At 35.7% G+C, this 21,166-nt stretch overlaps 1 protein-coding gene across 2 annotated transcripts in view; it reads left to right on the forward strand.

Moving 5' to 3' along the window:
* The first annotated feature begins 207 nt into the window (after positions 1-207).
* The window catches only part of C16H18orf54 (chromosome 16 C18orf54 homolog), a 57,590-nt gene continuing 36,631 nt past the window's right edge, over positions 208-21,166 (forward strand). The window contains exons 1-8 of one of the 2 annotated variants that reach the window (XM_058557168.1): positions 208-293; positions 926-1,021; positions 2,943-3,272; positions 4,650-5,432; positions 5,764-5,914; positions 8,619-8,721; positions 14,702-14,833; positions 16,348-16,418. In XM_058557168.1, coding sequence (XP_058413151.1) covers positions 2,990-3,272; positions 4,650-5,432; positions 5,764-5,914; positions 8,619-8,721; positions 14,702-14,833; positions 16,348-16,418 — 1,523 coding nt within the window. In that variant the 5' untranslated portion in view covers positions 208-293; positions 926-1,021; positions 2,943-2,989. Of the gene's footprint in view, positions 294-925; positions 1,022-2,942; positions 3,273-4,649; positions 5,433-5,763; positions 5,915-8,618; positions 8,722-14,701; positions 14,834-16,347; positions 16,419-21,166 lie in introns of those variants that run through there. The other variant, XM_058557169.1, reaches the window with a different exon arrangement.

Raw genomic sequence — 21,166 nt, forward strand, 5'->3', positions numbered from 1 at the left:
GCCCCCGCCCCTCGCCCCTCGCCCCTCGCCCCTCGCCCCTCTCGCTCCCCTCGCCCCCGCGCCCGAGAGCCGCGCATGCGCACCGCAAGTCAGCGCCATGTTGGGTCGGTTTGAAAGCGAGCGCGGGCGTCGCGCTCCGCTGTGACGGCGGAGGAAGCTGCGAGCGAGCGGAGCCTGAGGCGGGGCGCTGGCCCGGTCGGGGATGCTTTGTCGCGTCTCCCGTCCGACGACAGGCGTGGGCTTTCGGGGGAGAGTTGCGGAAGTGTGCGTTTTTCTCTCTTTTGGGGCCTTCGGTGAGTTCGGCCCGAAAAGGGGGTGTATTTTCGAGGGGCGTCCCATCCTTTGACAGCTCAAGGGAAAGGCTAAAGAAGGGTGGTGGGGGTGGGGGGGGAAGACATGTCCGGAAAGAGGGCGCGTGTTGACAGTCCCTGTGGAAAGAGGACAACTTCAGGGGGCGGGTGCCCCGGCGGGAGAGGGCCGCGGAACGGGACGGAGGGGACCTGACGCGGGACTCAGGGGAGGGGAGGCATCGGTTGAAGGGGGCGAGCAGGGAGGGGGTTTAGGGACCGTTACCTCCAGAAAAACTCCGTTCGCTCACGGCGGCGCCCACTGTCGCAGCCTGATAAATGGTTTCTGAGTTGCCCGTGGCCATGACTGCCTGGGAGGCTGGGACCCCGAGAGGAGGGCGTTTCTAGACGAGGGCGGAAGCTTTGGACCCAGCGCGCCGGGAGAAAAGATGCTGTGGTGGAGGGCGCCAGCAGTCGTGGCTTTCCCGGTTCACGAATTCTTGTCTTTTTGCTGCGGAATCAGTAGATGTTCAGTTTCATAGCATGTATCACAGAGCTCTTATTTCTAAGAGTTGTTAATTTCCTGTGCGCTATTCCCATTGGTGTTTAACACTGAACATTCTATTTTTGCATCAAAGGTAGTAGGAATTTCTGGCCGTTCCGTTAGCGTTCTATTCTTCGCAATGATGGATTTCCTTTTGAAGATACGAACGGAAGTGTTTACGGAGGAAATGGTGAGATAAATGGGATTTGCTTCTCCAAATCCTGTGGCGGAGGTGGGAAGTGGGTGGATAAAAAGTTTGGGTATGTTGGTAAGTGTTTGAAGCCGGATGATGCGTGCATAGGGGTTTCTTAAACTATTCTTTCTAATTTTGTATACTTTTGGAAACTTTCCACAATAAAAATTCAATTGTGGATTTTCTTTTTGCCTCCTGTCAGTTAATGTTATTGCCGGCTTACTGAGAACTATAATCCAACAACTTTCTCTTTTAAGGTTTTTTTTTTTTTTTTTTTTTAAGGTTTGTAAAAATCGTTAACCTGTACTGTATTGGAATTAGGGAGAACACATTTGGAGAAGCTTATTATCCAAGCAATGTGTACTTGAGAAAATTTAAACCTCTTTAGGGAGAGGGGTAAAGAAAGGGCAAAACTTACTTAGTCTAACCATTCTTTAGAGGTAGACCATTATCACAGCATTAGGGAAGTCAAAGAGGCTAAGTAAGTATTATCTTATGTTCTGCTGCTGCTTCCACACTGACTGCTGTCAGCTCTCTTATAAAGGCAGTTGCCTGCTCTATGGGATGACGTTTTCCTCTGTCATTTCTTCTTTAGATGGGAGACTTTCAATTTTAAAGTCAAATTTGACAGTTATTAAGATTATGTTAGAAGTTATAACTTAAACATTCCCAAAATTATAGCCAAAAATTAAACATTAACTTTACAACAGCATAGCATGTGTTAAGTCCTAGACATTAATCTTTCATTTTTTTTTAATTGTTAGGATTTTTTTTTTTCTTCTTGCTGAGGAAGATTCATCCTGAGCTAACATCCGTTGCCAGGTCTCGTCTTTTTGTATGTGGGCAGCCGCCACAGCATGGCCACTGACAGACCCACTGACAGACGAGTAGTGTAGGTCGGTGCCTGGGAACCAAACCCACGCCGCTGAAGCAGAGCACATGGAACTTAACCACTAGGCAACCAGGGCTGGCCCAATCTTTCATTTTTCGTGCATAAAATCCATTAATTTAATTTTAAAAAGAATGTCATATCATGTCCTGAAGTAGTGCCTGTTCATTCTGTTATTTTTTAGGTTTTCAAATATAGATCCTGTTTTTGCTGTATTAAGGTAGACAGCAATTCTCTTAATTTTAATAATGGAAAAACAGTAAGAAAGTACATTAAGTCAATTTCCAAATTATTTAAGTCTCCTTTAAGAGAGGTGGGCTGAGTCTGTTTAACATAGGAATTGAAAATATTGAGAGTAGTACTAAAAATGAAGGTCAGAAAATGATTATTAACAATATTATGTTAGGAAAAGAGCATTTTGCTAGCTCATTTTACAGTAAGACTTGTAGTTCCTTTATAGAGAAATAACTGTAAATTATTTTGTTCTCTCAAATCTTTTGCGGGAAAGGGATTGGCTAACGTTATGTATTGGCATTTACAACATTGAAAATGCATATTTTCTGTTGTTTTTTCTTATTTTTAATACCTCATTTGATGCCTGTAAAAAATTTATCAAGCACCTGCTATCTACAGTGCATGATGATAGGCTTATGAATTGAAAAATATTCTGCATAAGGCAATGTTAGGTATTATGATGTCACAGAATATATCACCATAAGAAAACACTGTAAATCAGTAGTTTTTAGGACTTAAAAAAAAATGAGTATTCTTCCCTTGGTACTTTCTGTACATATTCTCAGATAATTTTTGTGTACATAATTCCATAATTCTAAATCAATGATGAAAGAATTCACAATAACTAAAAAAATAGAAAATCTGTAATGCACACTGCCTAAAAAGGAGGATTTATAGAAAATGGATTTTATTCTTTAAAGAAGATTATAAAAAGTTTACATATTTAGTAATTTCTCTGCATATGGCTATTATTCCTTTTAATTGGATCTTTAACCTTTTGTTTTTGTATTACAGTTGTTTTTAAGAGAAATGAATAGAAAATAACCCATTTTGAGGAAGCCATGGCAAAATCAAATATAAAACACAGACTTGGTTCTCGGGAATCTTCAGTATCTTCTCTGTTAGCAAGCTGCAGCCTGAGTAGTAGTAATTCCTCTAACTCTGTTGGCTCTTTTCAGTATAAGGATAAACTGTACAATTCTGCATCTCAGGCTCTACAGGCCTATATTGATGATTTTGATCTAAGCCAAATGTATCCTGGTGCAAGCACTGGAAAGATTAACATTGGTAAATGTTCTTCTAATATGCCAGAATTCTCCAGCTATACTTATAAACCAGACAATGGTATGCTTTTTTCTTTTTGTCCAGTGATTTAAAGCATTTGAGAGATGTGTTGTAGCTTTGGAAAACTAGGTGCTCTTTTTTGTTCTTTTGGAGTAAAAACAACTTTTATTATGTTGAGATCTGGATATTTTTCTTAAATGGTTCTGTAATTCTCCGGTTTTCAGGAATTTTCAGCTAAGATCCTCTTTTGACCTTGGAGAGGAAGCTGATGACCGTAACTAATAATAGCAGTTGGCTGATCCGAAACCCTTACGCCATTTTATTTTATTATTTTTTGTGTGTGTGTGTGTGTGTGTGTGTGAGGAAGATCAGCCCTGAGCCAACATCCATGCTAATCCTCCTCTCCTTGCTGAGGAAGATCGGCTCCGAGCCAACATCCACCGCCAATCCTCCTCTTTTTTTTTTCCCCCCAAAGCCCCAGTAGATAGTTGTATGTCATAGTTGCACATCCTCCTAGTTGCTGCATGTGGGACACAGCCTCAGCATGGCCGGAGAAGCGGCGTGTCGGTGTGCGCCCGGGATCCGAACCTGGGCCGCCAGTAGCGGAGCATGCGCACCCAACCGCCAAGCCACGGGGCCGGCCGCTTACGCCATTTTATTATAACCTAATGGAAAGAGCATTGACTTGGTGGTTCTAGCTTTCATTAACTAGCTTAATGACTATAAGCAAATCTCAGCCTTTCTGAGTTTATACTTGATCAACTTGATGAGATAGGACTATGTTAATCTTTCTGGTCTGTATTCTATGGGACAATAATACAAGATGTTAAGAGTTTTTTCTTGATAAGTCTTCTATGAAGACAATTGTGGAAAATGTATCTGTTGATAACCCAGTTAACATTTTACTAAGCATTTATAGAATGGCCCTAGTATGGAAAAAGTTTGCATTCAACTCTTAGAAGGATGTGGGCAATATATTCCAGAAGAGGAGAATTAGAACAGCTGTTTCCTGTGGGTTAGTGCTATTGCACGGTTAGTAGGCAAGAAAGCAAATTATTTTTCCACCTGGTTTAATAGCATATTTTTATTCCAATGTTGCAGCCAGTCTTGAGTGATCAATATTAATGTGAGTGCATCGGGTATGTTTCGATGAAAAAAGTTGAAGAAACTGTAAATTAAAGAACACGGGAAAATTTAGGAGATTGGAGAGAAAAGTGTAGAAATTTGTTAAAACAAATTGAAAATATGTTAGGAAAAAAAGCACATCCTGTTTCAGCAACGTATACTTTTTATACGATTAATCAAAGCTTTAGTAAATATAAAATGTCAAAAATGATTCTTAAATTCTTAAATCCTTAATTTTCAGTTACTGTTGAATATTATGAAGTATTTTTATATGATTTAGAAAGACAAACGGAACTATGCTTTGTTTTTCAGCTTTTGAAAATCTCGATCACAAAAAAAGCTCCTTGTCCTTATCCTATAGAAGACAGACTATTAATGACATAGACTCCGTTAGCCTAACTACTGATGATCTATTAAAACTTCCAGCAGATGGATCATTTTCTTTCACCTATGTTGGACCAGGTCACCGAATTAGCAAGAAAAACAAGAAATGCATTCGGAGACTGAGTTCATTGGACACTGAAAAGAATCAGAATTTTCAAGAACCCACCACTCCCATGGACAAGGATAACTTAGCTACTCCTATTGTATACACAAATATAAATGGAAAGCGATGTGGTAGGCTAAAAAACCCAAAGTTTGCGAATAAGACTAATAAATGCGTTTCTGAACCATCTTTATCTTTTTTCAAGAAATCGTCTTTCAAGGACAATTCAGAACACAATCTGCAAAAGAATTACCCAAGATGGCTCACTAGCCAGAAATCTGACCTTAATGTTTCAGGGATAACTAGTATACCTGATTTCAAATATCCAGTCTGGCTCCACAATCAAGACTTGCTACCTGATGCAAATAGTCAAAAGATTTATAAAAAATTTGAAGAAGATCAACGTTCCACTAGACATAGTTACCAGGCCCAAAGAACTTCTCGGCTTATGAATAAATTAGATTGTTTTGAATATTCGTTTGAACCCTCAAACATTTCAGAGTCTTTGAGTGATGATAAAGGATTAGTTAATGAATATAAATGTGATTTTGAACAATGTCAGTGTGAGAATCCACTTCTCCCAGGACAATGCAAAAAGCCATTCAGCGGTAATTTTGTTTTGTTTTGTTTTTAAGAACCAAAGAAAGTGCTGTAAACTTGACCTTATATCTAGGAGGTTTTATGTTGTATTCTTGATGTAATGATCAGGTGATGTATCTTTTTTGAACTGTTATGGTCTTCATTTATGTATCACTTTGTGACTAGAAAATGTCTTTTCTCCCCTTTTTTTTCTGTTTGAAGTGTCACATTTTAACATAATTTGCTATTATAGATATGTGTGTATTCCAAATTTTCTGAGTTCTTGTTGCCTTTGTGAGATTTTGCTGTACTTTTCATTTATTTTTTTCCTAAAAAAATTAATGTAATCTTTTAAATTAGGTGACAAAATTGAATTGCTTATCTTGAAGGCCAAGAGAAATCTAGAGCATTGTGCAGAAGAATTACCGAAGTCTATGAAAAAGGATGACAGTCCTTGTTCATTAGATAAACTTGAAGCAGAAAGATCATGGGAAAATATTCCTGTTACTTTGTAAGTAAGTTACAATGGAAAAACTTTAGTTTTCCAAATGAAAAATGTCATGTGAACATCTGATTTATTTTTTAAATAACTTAATGATAATTAACAATGGTAATAACAAGGTAATTCTATAGAACATAGCTTTCAGTGTTGCTTGCTTTAAATTGCATTTTTCATTTGTTACCACAAGGTGGTGTAATGTTTCATAAGATTGGAGGCAGATTATATAACTTATCTGTGTTACATGTTTGTTTTGTTGCACTATGAAATACTGATATATGTTTAATATGAGGAATTAGAACCAAAAGTAACTATTTTGCAGATGGGAGAGTGCTGTGAAATTCTTGTTACTTTTTTTGCTTTAAGCTTTTCCCCCTCTATATTCTCTCGATATGTTAGAGTCATCCATTTCTTTTTATTTACATTTTACTTTCTCTTTTAGTCCTTATTTTCCTTAAATGATGATGCATTTTCTTGTGTAGTCTATTGTATAAATTTTTGCAGTTTCTAAGATTGTTTTCATTTGTGTGATTAACCTTTCTATGACATAGTTTCTCAGAATAATTTAAAAAGTGTTTACCTAGATACCTGTGAATGTGAGTGTGGAGCTGCGATAGGAAAGCTTTTATTCTTAGTGATATTATGACATCTGGACTCATCAGAAATGCATTCTTGATAACTGTATATCTTGCCTTAGGCTTTGATAATTTATTAACTTCAGTTGACTAAACTTTCATTCTGTTATAGATGGAGTTTGTTAATTCCTGGATCCTTTTTTGATTACTTCCCAGTTGAACATCTTTTTTTTTTTCTTTTTGAGTGTGGACACTGACTATAATTCTGGTTTGGAATTATGAGTCTGTCACTTCCTTGCTGAGGCCTTTTCAGGTTACTTAACTTCTCTACACGTTAGAGAGGGAGAAATAATATTTACTTTGGGGTTGTTGTGAGGATTCAATTGATTAGAATAAACATAAGGTACTTAGGACAGTTTCTGATTTATGACGAGCTCTCTTGTAAATTGTAATAGTGGTGATGATTATCCAGAATATGTTTTTTCTCTGTTTAGCTTCATTTCTCAATTATTTGTTCAATAGTATCTTTTTAAAAAAAAATTTGGATTAATAATTAGCTCACTTAATTCTTAAACTTCTCTTTATTTCCTAATTTATCTTCTTATCATTTGGTCTGTATTTGTAAAGACCATAGCTGCAATACTTTGCTTTCAATTGAAACCAAAATGGGTGAGCAAATAATATCAGCGATGTTTAAATTAGGAGTAAAATTTTTGAAGCATTTAATGTATTTTGTAATTAGTTAACATAACTTTTGACTTGTATAATTAGTATTATCAATGGTTTGGCCCAATACCTTGCATACAGTAGTTGATTTTTAGAAGATTGAATTCATATTGTGATGGATATGTTTGTACATAAAATTAATGATTTTGTGAGAAGAAGGAGTAGACCTGACCTCAGTGTGACATAGATAAATTATTATCAGTCTGTCCTCAAAACCAAAATTGACTAGGAAGTACTCCAAGTAGTATACTGAAAGATGGAACACAACCACAACCAGATAATTGCTTTTTTTTGTTTGTTTAACTTTCCATAATGGAAAATTTCAGACAAATACAAAAGTAGAAGAATAGTATAATGAATCCCTATGTACTCAGCACCCATCTTCAATAATCAGGTAAATGCTCTTTGATCATAGTGGATGGATGTACAAACTCCTTTGGTAAAGAATGGGAGAAAAGACTACTTAGGAGCAAGAAAGAGCTCATAGTAAATTACAATTCAAATGAGTCAATAATGAAGTGCTGCTAATTATTAAGAAAAAAATCAGTCTTGTGAAATGTAAATGTTACAAAAAGATTCCTAGATAGCCAAGTACTTGAGTTAAAACACATCTTATCTTGAAACATAAATGAGGGAGAGATAGAATGAGTTTATTTTCTATGACTAAGAGAATTTGGTTTTGGGAAAATTCATGCCCTTTCTTCTACCACCCTTTGAACATCAAGAAAGAAACTAATATTTATTGAGCATCTATTAAATGTACCAGATGTATAGAGTTAATTTATGCAATGCTTCTGTGAGATAAGTGGGACTAGAACTGTAGAAACTGAAGTTCAGATAAATAAGTTACATAAGGTCCCACGTGAGTAGGATTGGGGTTTGAACTCAGGAATTTTAATTTCAAAATTGGTCGTTTTCCCACTGTAATCTGTCTTCCATGTTAATGCCAGTTCTGGAGGGGAAGTCTCTTCTGTTCCTGGCATGTGGAAGAGCATGTGCCTGCCATTCCAGTAGAAACTCGTATAAGTTTGTGGGGGTTTTGTGTATTATCATTGGGTAACTAACAATGTTTAGTGAAAAAAGGTACTGCTTATTTCAAACAAATGAGCTTTTGGAGCATAGGCTATAGTTGAAGGCTGATTTGTCGTTTAGTTGAAGACTAATGTCTTCAGTTTCTTGATGGTTTTTCCTTAAAGCTTTAAAGGAGAAACAAGGAGATAGGGAGGGGTTAGATTCTGGTATCAGTTTAGGGAGAAGATGAGGGAATTACTGAGCAATGTCAGTATGAATCATATCCATAATGATTATTTCTTGGTGACCATTTGTATCTAAATGAAAACCATTCAATTATATACTGTCTAATTTTTATAAATTGGGAACTTAATTGATATTTTTTTTCCTTAAATCCTATTTAGCAAATCCCCTGTTCCTGTTAACTCTGATGATAGTCCTGAACAAACTTCAAGGGCAAAGTGTGCTAAAGGGTTCCTTGAAGACTTTTTAAATAATGATAATCAGGTGGGTGAAGTTAAATCTTTTTAACTTATTAGAATATTTATGACTAATATATAGATATTAATTTCTAAGTCATTTAGATAATATAAAAGAAAAAAGGACCCAAATCTCCTCTTCCCCAACATACATCCATAAAACCATCACTCCTAGAATTATTGATAATTTTATTTTAGTAGTCTTAAGTAGAGGGACCTGGGATTGAACTCTATAGAGAGCCTAAATTGTCATCACAGTGTTTTTTTCTGGAAAACGTGTAAAACAGACCATTATAGAGTATGTTATATTTTCCCGTGGGGTGGTTGATTATTGGGAGTTGTATTTCTAAGATACAGTTATAAATATCTATAATTTAAAATAGGAAAAATATTATTAAATTTTACAAAATAAGCATATGTGCATCTTGTAAGTAACCCCAAAATAAAATATAAATGTATATATATGCACATAAGAAATGATATATAATTTGATTTAAGAATATGAGCCATGGCTGTTAAATATTGAAATAATACTTTTGGGATCTTAACATTTGGAAGATTTAAGAAGTTGAACACTCGAAACAAAAATTAGCTAAAAACTTAATAAAATGTCTTTTCCTTGAGTGAAGTTTACTAGAGAAAGTAGAAGCTGTCAGAATATGTCTGACCTTAGAGCTCTATATAAGATACTATAGCAGATGCTGGGTAAGTGAAGGTTATTTATCAAATATTTATTTGACAAGTAGTTGAGTACCAAGCACTTTTCTAGGAACTGTATTCCTAGTAGTGAATAAGTGAGAGGAAATCCTTGCCTCTAGGATTTTTTATTCTAGTTGGAGAGACAAACTAAACAAAAATATAATATATAATATATAAGGGAGTAATGTAAATGTTATGAAGAAAAATTAATTGAGATAGAGAAATGAGGGTACAATTTTAGATAGTAGTCAAGAATGGCCACTCTAATGAGATGATATTTGAGCAGAAACCTAAAATGAGTGGATAAGCCACGTACTTACGGGGAAATAAATTTACACGTGAAGGTAATAATAGGTGCAGAAATCTCAAGGCAGAAATGTGTTTGACATGTTCAAGGAATATGTAGCTATGTAGCTCAATCAGAATGATAAAGGGAAAGAATGGTAAGAGATAAGATGGAGAGGTAACCAAGAACCAGGTCGTGTCGGTTCTTGTAGGCTATGGAATGAAGATTTTACGTTTTATATAAGTGTGATGAGAAGTCACTGGAGGGTTTTGAGTGGAGGAATAAAATTATCAGATCTACATTTTAGAATTTAAAATGGAAGCCATATGAAGCATCAACTTAAGAGGAGCTAGAGAAGGAGCAGGGAACTGAGTTAGGAGGCTTTTGCAATCTTTCAGGGTAGGGATTGCAGAGGCTTGGATTCGGGTGGGTATATTAGGGGTGATCACAAATGGTTAGACTCGGAATGTGTCTTGAAGGTAGACCTGGTAGGATGCAGATAGAGAAGATTTAAATGAATACAAGATGTTTGAGCCAAGCAGCTAAAGGATTGGGTGGTGCTATTTACTTAGCTAAGTAGAACTGGTAGAGGAAAAAATTTGCAGAAGATTTCTTTAAGTTAGAGATGGATGTGTGATAAGTACTAACGAACTGGTCCCTTTTCCCCTGCCCATACACATACAACCTCACCACCAGTGGTTTTTTTAAAAAATAATTTTAGATGTATAGAAAGTTACAAAAATAATAGGGAAAGTTCCTGTCACCCTTCTTCCAGCTTCCCTAATGTTAACATTTCACATTACCATATTATAATGATCACAAACAGGAAATTAACAGGCACAATATTGTTAACTAAACTATAGACTTGAAAATTTCACTAGTTTTTCTACCAATGTCCTGTTCCAGGATCCAACTCAGGATCCAACATTGCATTTAGTTGTCATGTCTCCTTAATCTATTTCAGTCTGTGACAGTTCCTCAATCTTTCCTTGTCTGTCAGGACCTTAACACTGTTGAACAGTATTGTTTGGTGGTTATTTTGTAAATAGTTCCTCAATTTGGGTTTGTCTGAAGTTATCTCATGATTAGAATGAGGTTATACATTTTTGGCAAGAATGCAACAGAAATGATGTTCTGCCCTTCTCGGTGCATCATATCAGAGGGTTCATGATATATTGATATCATTGATATATTGATATGAGTCTTAGTTCAGGCTCCTGTAATAAATATGTCAGAGAACGGGTGGCTTAAACAACAAACGTTTATTTCTCGCAGTTCTGGAGGCTGAGAAGTCCAAGATCAAGGTGTTGGGTGAGGACCTGCTTCTAGTTTGCAGATGGCCATCTTCTTGTATCTTCACATGACAGAGAGCAGAGAAAAAGGAATCTTTCTTCTTATAAAGGCAGTAATCCCATTTGTGAGGGCTCCATCCTCATGACCTAATTACCTCACAAAAGCCCCTCCTCCAATACCATTACATTGGGATTTGGCTTCAACATATGAATTTTAGGGGGACACATTCAGTCCCAGCAATATGTTAATACAATAATATAATAATAATAATATATAAAATTATAATGATATGTTAATGCTTGTGATATTAACCTTGAACACATGGTGTGTACTTGTTTTCTCTTTAGTAAAATTACTGTTTCCCCTTGTAACTAATAAATATCTTAGGGGAGATACTTTGAGACTATGCAAATAGTCTTTGAGGCAGGGTGGCTTAAACTACCAGCTTTTATTTCTCACAGTTCTGGAGACTATACAAATAGTCTCAAACATTTATCCACTAATTTTAGTATCCATTGGTAGATCTTGTCTTTTCTTCTACATTATTAATTGAAATTCCTGTGTAATGAAGAGTTGTTCCTTCTCTCCCATTTATTTGTTTATTAAATTTTTATATCAGTAGGGACTCATAGATATTTATTTTATTCTAAGTTTATAATACAATATTATTTGTGTTTTTGCACAAATTGTTCCAGTTTAGCCCATAAGGAGTTCCTTTAGGTTGGCTGTTGTGTCCTTTTGACATGTCCCCATCCTTTTTTGAGCACTGCTCTGAGGAGCTGTGGTTCTTTTTATGGGGAAATGGTGTTTAGAAACTAAGACTAGGTACCAGGTGTGCTTATTGCTACTGAGTTGTTATTCATTGTAGACTTTCTCAGCAGGCAGACTTAGAAACGTGCGTTTATTAACCCACACATGCATATCTATATTTCTTTATCTGTATATGTATATTTTATCCATATATATCAAATTATGAGTTCATACTGATACCTCTGATTCCAGTCCAGTACCACAGGGTTCGTTTTGGCCTTTTCTACTTCTTGTAACTTTTTCTCCACCTGTGAGAATCCTGACCTTTATTATCTGTAATAGCTTTACTTATTTTTTCAGTCTTAGCATATACATAGTTTCAGAATTGCTAACCCATACCCCTGTAAGAAACAAATTTACTAACTAGATTACATTATTTGTGTACAGTTCTTTTTGTCTTTAGGCCTACAGTATCCCAAAACAGTCAAAATACTGTTTTCCAAAGTTACATTGGTTAATTATTTTCTTCCCAACCCTTTTCAGCGTGGTCGTGTTGTTCATTTGCGGTACTGTTAGGTGGTTCATATTTTGTTGTAGATATTGGGTTCTTCCCAAATTCTGTTTGGTTTGTTTGTTTTTTGTTTTTTTTTGTTTGTTTGTTTTTTGAATATGTGAAACATTACTATACTTCTAAGAATCAGAGCTATACGAAAAGATATACTCAGAGACATTCACTACCAGGTTTAAATAAGTCTTAGGATATATTCTATCACACATACCAACATTTATTTAACATTCATTAGTGAATGGCACAAAACAGTTCATGTAATCTATTTTGTAGTTTTCTTTTTTGGTACTCTGGCCACTACTTAGCATGAAAAGTTCACTTCAAGGCAGACAGCAAATTCCAGAGGCAGCCTTTTGTAACCCTTATGGTTGGCATCAGGCAACCAGAAATTCTTCTAACCAATGACTGGATGCAGATCACTTAAGGATAATGCCTCAGGTGCTGTGTCCAAGAGTGCAGGGATATAAGCCTGACTGGATGCTTACACCCGTTTCTTTTTCTTTTCTTTTAAATTTTGGTAAAATAACATAAAATTGACCATTTTAACCATTTTTAATTGTACAGTTCTGTGCAATAAGTACTTTTACGTTGCTGTTCAACCATAACCACTATCCATTTCTAGAACTTCTTCATCTTCCTGAACTGAAACTCTGTGCCCATTAAGCACTAACTCACCTCCCCGTTCCCCCTCCCCCAACCTGTGACCAACACCATTCTACTTTCTGTCTCTATGGATCTCACTACTCTAGGAACCTTATATATCTTAGTCTTCTTCTCAAGCTGCTGTAGCAAAGTACCATATGCTGGGTGGTTTAAACAACAGAAATTTATTTCTCACAGTTTTGGTGGCTGGAGAGTCTAAGATCAAGGTGCTGGCTGATTCTGTTCCTGGTGAATGCTCTTTTCCTGGGTTGCAAACAGCTGCCTTGTTGCTGTGTCCTCATATGGCCTTTCCTCGGAGCTCTCAGTGTCTCTTCTTATAAGGATACTGACCTATGTTATCAGGGCCCCACCCTTATGACCTTATTTAACCTTAATTCCTTATGTCCAAATATAGCTGCATTCAAGCTTAGAGCTTCAATGTGAATTTTGCGGGAGACGCAATTCAATTCATAGCTTCTTATACAAGGAATTATACAATATTTGTCCTTCTGTGACTGGCTTATTTCACTTAGCATAATGTCTTCAAAATTCATCCATGTTGTATCATGTGTCAAAATTTCTTTCCTTCTTAGACTAAATAATATTCCATTGTATGTATGTACCATGTTTTATTTCTCCATTCATCTGTTGGTGAACACTTGGGTTGCTTCCACCTTTTGGCTATTGTGAACAATGCTGCTGTGAACGTGGGTGTATGATATCTGTTTGAGTCTTTGCTTTCACTTCTTTTAGATATATAACCAGAAGGGGAATTGCAGGATCAAGTGGTAATTCTACGCTTAATTTTTTGAGGAATTGGCATACTGATTTCCGTAGCAGCTTCACAATTTTACATTGCTAGCTACACTCTGTTTCTTATACTCTGTTCATAAATGTGGAGAATGTCTTTAAAATCTTTTTTGCCATTATGCTTAACTTTGAATCTCTTCACCAGTAAGAGCCCACTTCTAATATTCTTATGCTAGAAGTCAACAACTTCCTCTAGACTTGAAATTTAAATAGTACCTATACTGTCCATGCTGAAATATGTTAAATTACAGACATCTTAAGAGGACTGTTTGCCACTTTGTGGATAGTTATCAGGACACAGAAACTCATTTGAAAGATGTAAAAATAATAGGTTGGTAATACTTTTAAGAAGTTTAAAAATATCCCTTACAGGTTCTCTTAAAAGAATCCTGACCACCTTATGTGGCTAAGTGCTGTTGCCTTCTTTGGACGCAGGTAAGATCAGTGATAGTCGAGGTATGAGTGTTTTTTAGGTAGCAAGGAATGTGTGGCCCATGAAGAGGTGAAAAACTAGCATTTTCTGTGTGAAAGCATATTTAAAAGTGTGCAGAGAATAATATATTTGAAATTCTAGGCCTTGCTTAGCTGATAACCAGTTTCATTTACACACCTGAAAAGAGCGTGTTGTCTTAATTGCTCTCTGAGGACCTTTCAGTTCTAAAAGTCTATGATTTTAAATGTACTAAAGGAATGCATTGCAATTGTAAACATGTGTTATTCATTGTAAAAGAGCAAGAACTAGAAAGGATGCCAAACTGTTAATAATGATTGTCTCTGAGTAACTTCATCTGGGAACTAGGTATGAGAAGGTGATGAATTACAATTTTGATTTTTTAAAATACTTTATTGACATGTATTGTTTGGATTTTTGCATTAATTTTATATCGGGAAAAGTAATACAAAGTATAACTTTTTCCCCCTGAATTTGAATGGTTAATCATTCATCTGTTTTTCCTTTAGAGCTGTACCCTTTCTGGAGGAAAACATCATGGTCCTGTTGAAGCCCTGAAACAAATGTTATTTAATCTTCAAGCAGTACAAGAAAGTTTTAATCAGAATAAAACCACAGAGCCGAAAGAAGAAATTAAGCAAGTAAGCACAAACGTAATTTATGGATTGAGACCTGTGAATGTGAATTGAGATCTGTGAAGAGAAAAGATTTCTTCCTAGTTCTTTTTTCAGATTGACCTCTAGTTTTATGTTAATAAGCATGCCACGTAACACATGTGGTAGAGTTGTACTGTTATTCTTTTTTCAGAAAGTTAATCAAATTTAATACTATTAGATTTCTGCAGTTATGTACCCCTGAATGGATTGTTGTATTTAGTTTATGGTTATAAATACAACATCTTATTTAGATATGGCATTACAACTATAATATGAAAGAATTGTAAGAGTTGTTTATGAATGCCCTACAAAATTATTCTGTGTGGTCCAACTTCTTGCATTTATATTCGGGGAGGCCTTGAAACTTTTTCAGCTTTAGGCTTCTCCATGTACCTTTGTCATCTGAAATTTAATTTTGTTACCATATATTTATTGACTTTTCTGAATACAGTTATGTAAAGTTTTATTTTAAAACTGTTGTGGTTTTGTATATTTCCTGGGAATTTGGAAATCTCTTTCTGCTTTGGGTTTCTCCTGTAGGGGTTGAATTTTCTTCACAGTATTATAGTGTTTACGAACATAGAGTTTATATTCTCCCAAGTCTGATTGTAAATTCTGATTTTTCCATTTCTTAGCAAGTACAATATTTGTACAGATCACTTAACCTCTTTAGTTTCAGTTTCTTCCTCTGTAAAATGAGGTTGTTGAGAAGATAAATTGAGACAAACTATATAAAGTGCTTATAGTGCTTGACACCTGGTAAAACTTAATACCTGGTAAATATTTAATAAATGTTTTTATTGTCATTGTTTTGTTATTCAGTAGAACTTTATGAAATTCAGTTTTCACTATAAATGAGTGGATCAGCTCTTGGGAACTATCAGAGCCTGCTCTTTTGAGTTGTATTTCTTAGTTTTTCTCTTTATATTCTAATGATCATAACATTAACATATAGAGTGTAATTCATCCTTCTCTTTCCTCCCCTTTTAAACATCATTGAGACATAAGCTTGTTCAATAAAGTCATAATTTTAAGCCAAGATTTGATTTTTATTGGACATATATTTAGAATCATACTTCAGGACAACTGAAGGATGAGTCTAAGTAGTAGTAGTAGTATTTTCAGAATAAAGAGAAAATAAAAATATTTAATGCTTTATTGAAAATTATTTGCTAGAATTATTTCCTTGGAAATGCAGACAATATATATATTTTTTTTGGTGAGGAAGATTGGCCCTGAGCTAACATCTGTGCCAGTCTCCCTCTATTTTGTATGTGGGTTGCTGCACAGCATGGCTTGATGAGTGGTGTAGGTCCGTGCCTGAGATCCAAACCTGTAAACCCAGACCGTCAAAGCAGAGCATGCCGAACTTAACCACTATGCCACTGAGCCGGTCCCCAGACAATATTTTTTAATGTTCTTATTAATCGCATATTAAATAGCACTTAAATTATATAAAATTTTCAATATTTTATTATATTTGGTGTTTTTAATAATAGGTTTCAGAAGATGATCTCTCTAAATTACAGTTGAAGGAAAGTATGGTTCCTATTACTAGGTCACTTCAAAAGTAAGTATTCTCTGCTAATTTCTGAATATGTTATGGATACAAATCCATTTCAGCCATCCCTTTGATTGAAATCAAAAGGTTACAGGATGGAATTAAGTAGTTCTAAGAATAGATATACAAGATATATTTAAGCTTCTTGGAGCATATTGTTTAATCCTGAAGTTTTCTCTTAAACCGGTGCTATTGCCTATTTAAAATGTTCTTAGGACCTAATAAGATAACCTTAGACACCTAAAATATAATGCCTGTGGATGGCGTAGAGAGATTCCCTTTTCATTTCTAAGTAATAGCAACAATTTGAGATAGTATTGGTATGGATATCCTGGAAGAACAACTTGTTCATGAAATGTGTTTTCATATATTCTCTCTAGAATAAATATAATAATCATGAATGTATTATTATTTCACATATCTCCACAGAAATCTTAAGTGGGTATAATGTTCTAGATATAAAGATAGATCTAAATGCTTTAAGGGTGTTAATCTACCTATTTTCTTAGTTCCTTATACTTATTTCTTATCTTAACTAAAAAAGTGAGGAAGAATACAAGTCTTTCCTGTAGTCATGATGTTTGCAGAAGAGAAGGGTATTTACTTATGGGTTTGGTTGTGTGAATATGATGTGCCCTCAGAAGATGGAATACTGAGTTTAGGAAATGCTAAGATTAAAATTTTTTTTTTTTTGTGAGGAAGATCAGCCCTGAGCTAACATCTATGCTAATCCTCCTCCTTTTGCTGAGGAAGACCGGCTCTGAGCTAACATCTATTGCCAATCCTCCTCCTTTTTTTTTTTTACCCCCCAAAGCCTCAGGGGATAGTTGTATGTCATAGTTGCACATCCTTCTAGTTGCCGTATTTGGGACGCGGGCTCAGCATGGCCGGAGAACCGGTGTGTCGGTGCGCGCCCGGGATCCGAACCCGGGCCGCCAGTAGTGGAGCGCGAGCACTTAACCGCTAAGCCATTGGGGCCAGCCCCTAAGATTAAAATTTTTGCTTTTATAACACTGTTTCACTTGGCTGTAAATGGGGCTAAACAAATACCGTATACATTTTGTCCTTTCAGAATTTGCTTAGGATTCTGTTATCTAAGGAAGCAGTGGAAAAGTGCAACACTAGACATGTAATTGTCATGAGATGGTCATGAGATATATGTATCTTTTTTGTTTTCAGAGTTTAAAAATATATATATGATTTTTTTCCCCTCTGCTTAATTTATAATCTTTTGGGTAGAAATAATGCCTCTTTCTTTGTAGCTTGCCATAGTACTTGGGTATAGAGTTGTATACCTAGTAGGATTCCCTGAGTAATGGTAACTAACATTTACCAAGTGTCAGTGTTCTGAATGCTTTTGAATGTAATTCATGTGATATTCACAACACTCTGAGTTAAGTACAGTTTTTATCTTCATAATACAGATCAGGTGATAATGATCAAGTAATAAAGTAACTTGCCCAAGGTTACATAGCTAGTAAGAGGTAACACTGGGATTCTAACCAGACAGTCTGATGCTACAGCCTATGTTCCTAACACTACTCTACTTACGGATAGTGGATAGTGGTGCATTATCCATTTAGACTAGGTGCAGGGCCTCAATTGATTATCTAGGATAAAGACCTCATTCTTCTTTAAAATTTAAGTTAGATGACCTCAAGCTTTCTATGACTCTTAAAAGCATTGATATCGAACTTGTGTCACAGACATAAAAGTGTTTTCTGACTTAAAGTACATACCCTGGAGGATGTTTTTCTTGGTGAAAATGAACACTGGGCCATAAGTGATTAAATGACCGCAAAAATTGCTACTGATCATAGGTGCTTTTACCATTTGCTAGAATTTTTTTTAATAGTAACTTTTTTCCACCTTAGACAATCAATAATCTTGCCTACATATAGAATGCCATTTTCAGAGTAAGAGTCACGTTTTGTTAAATGGCTTTTAGCTATTGATTCTGTTGGATTAGCTGAGGCAATCTTAATTTAGCTTTTACTTTACATTTCAAAAGTATTATCAGTAAGGCATTTGTACTGTTATGAAGTAAGTTTAGTCTTACAAAGGCATGTTAGTATATTTTTTCATTATTTTTAGTCTATAGATTGACTGTTTTAAGGACAATTTAAAATTAATTCAGTCTCAGAATTCCTCTTTCTAGACTGCAAAATGTTCTGGTTAGGTTAATCGTCATCTTTTCGTATTTTAAAATAAATAGACTAAGCTTCTTCAGATGTTACAGATTGTACCATGGGTGCTTTAATGACCTTTCCTAGGGTGAAAGTACTATTATGTCTCTCCCCATTCCTCAAATAACAGTTTTTAACAGTTTGGGTTGCTAGCCAGTTTTAAAATATCTTTCATTAGCCTTAGGAAACTCCAAGCTTTTAGTGTGGGTTCTGTTTACTGCCTTGGACGCTTGATTTTCTTATGTTCTCCCATTAGAAATAACTACTCTCTAGGAGCTGAAGTATACATGAATGGTGTATACTTCATCAAAATAAAATGTTATTTTTTCCAGAGTGATTTTGCTTTTAGTAGGAATCAAAATAGTAATTGTTTTGTATCTCTATAATACTTAACATTATCTTATGCATCTACATATTGGGAATTCAATAAAAACTTATTAACAGAAACCTCCATAAGATACATTTGTCATCTTTAAGCAAGTAAAAAAATTGAGCAAGGGCCTTTTCTAGAATCTTTTATTATGTCTTATAAGCCACCAGCTACTCTGCCTAGGCTGGCTGTGATGAATGAGCCATAGTATATCACTCATGTACTATAAACAATAGACGACTGTGAAATCATCAATCATCCAAAAATAATTTGTATTTCGCTGTGGAATATGTTGTTTTATATATAATTTGGAAATGAACATGTAAGATTTTGTAATTTTCAATACTAAAGATTGTACTGTGAAAACCAAACTTAATGACAACAAGAAAGTTGTCCCATTTCTTCCTGCTCAATTTTCTAGTCTTCATTCTATACTAGAGGTAGAGAGAATTACCTCTTAGACTTGCAAAACATGATCCTAAAGCAGAGGTTTTTCTTTATTCTAATGTACTCATACTTTACTTAGATCTAGGGAGTTGTAGGCAGTTGGTTCTAAAAAGCCTTTCATTCAGTTCTTGCTGGATATTAGGCTGAATATAGGCCAGTAAACATAGTATTTAAGAGAACATGGTTTGGGGGCCGTTAAGAGAACAGCCGGTTTGGGGGCCAGCCTGGTGGTGTAGTGGTTAAGTGCGTGCGCTCCGCTTTGGTGCCCTGAGGGTTCACAGGTTCCAGAACCCCGGCTACGCACCGCTTGTCAAGCCATGCTGTGGCGGCGTCCCATATGAAGTAGAGGAAGATAGGCATGGATGTTAGCCCAGGGCTGATCTTCCTTACGAAAAAAAAAAAAAAACAGCCAATATATAGTACTAATAGGAAACCAAATGCAAGGTCTCAATGAGTAAGTTAAAATATAGCTAAATTGCCTTCATATTATCATTCTGTTACTGAGTTTCTGTGGGTTGGTATGTATTTGCTCTAATAAATAGATAGCTCCTGTCATCGATAGATACATTGTCACAATAAGAAACAAGTTTCTTATTTCAGTTTTTAAGGTGAATCACTGCTCAGTGTTGTAACATAACCGTTAAGTTGATGTTTTCTCTATTAGTCTGCTTTTTCACTTTCTTAGACAAGGAAATCAAGAATAATTTCCTTCTATAATTTGCCCTCCACTTCTCCCTGCACATACCTTTGAAACAACAATCACTTGATAGCCTCTTCTTTGAGTAGACTGTTTTATTCTCAGCAGGGCAGATAGAGGTTAAATGAAAGGCATTGGCAGCTGATTGTGTAGGCGAGGTAGGGGGCCTGAAGACTTCACATTTCTACTTAGCTTTTTTATTCCTTCTTATCATACTATACCCCTCCCCTCTCCTCTTCTCCCCTCCTTTTCTTTCTCCCTGGCATTGTTTTGTTTTTTCTGAGAAAAGTTCGCCCTGAGCTAACATCTGTTGCCGATCTTCCTCTTTTTTTGCTTGAGGAAGATTAGTCCTGAGCTAACATCTGTGCCAGTCTTCTTCTACTTTGTATGTGGGTTGCCGCCACAGCATGGCTGATGAGTGGTGTAGGTCCGCGCCTGGGATCCAAACCTGGGCTGATGAAGCAGAGGGCACGAACTCAGCCCCTACACCATGGGGCTGGCCCCCTGACATTGTTTTTTAAAGGCATAAAATAAACTACATAGGATTAGAAAGGAAAACAATTATATTGAATTATAGTTATGAAAATATTAAAATAAATTTCTAGTTAGTAATATGTGCTTCTTTATTAATGCATTTAAAATAAGACAATACATTTAAAATATAGGTAAGTTAAAATTCATTTTGTGAAAACATGTTTTTGTCTGAAGGCCTTTTGCATAGCTTGAATAAAAGCATTAAACCATGGTGTGGTCTTTTACTTACCTTTCACACGTTGATCAGGAAACAGTTAGAGAAAGGGAATATTGGAAAGCATCAATGTCTGGGTCACCAGAGACTTTACTATTCAGTGGATGAACAACTAGGCTTAAAGTTGTGGTCAGTAATGTCATGTGAACTTTTGAACTGTAGACAAAAGACTTAAATTGCATATGTTCTAGCAGTGGGTTTAATAACTATAATAATTTTGTAACTATTAATATAATTATTGTAATTTTGAACTAGTGATGAGTATAAAGATATTTTGAGATATCTGCAATGACTATAATGTGATATGAA

Source organism: Diceros bicornis, chromosome 16 (genome assembly GCF_020826845.1).
Source record: "Diceros bicornis minor isolate mBicDic1 chromosome 16, mDicBic1.mat.cur, whole genome shotgun sequence".
NCBI lineage: Eukaryota > Metazoa > Chordata > Mammalia > Perissodactyla > Rhinocerotidae > Diceros > Diceros bicornis.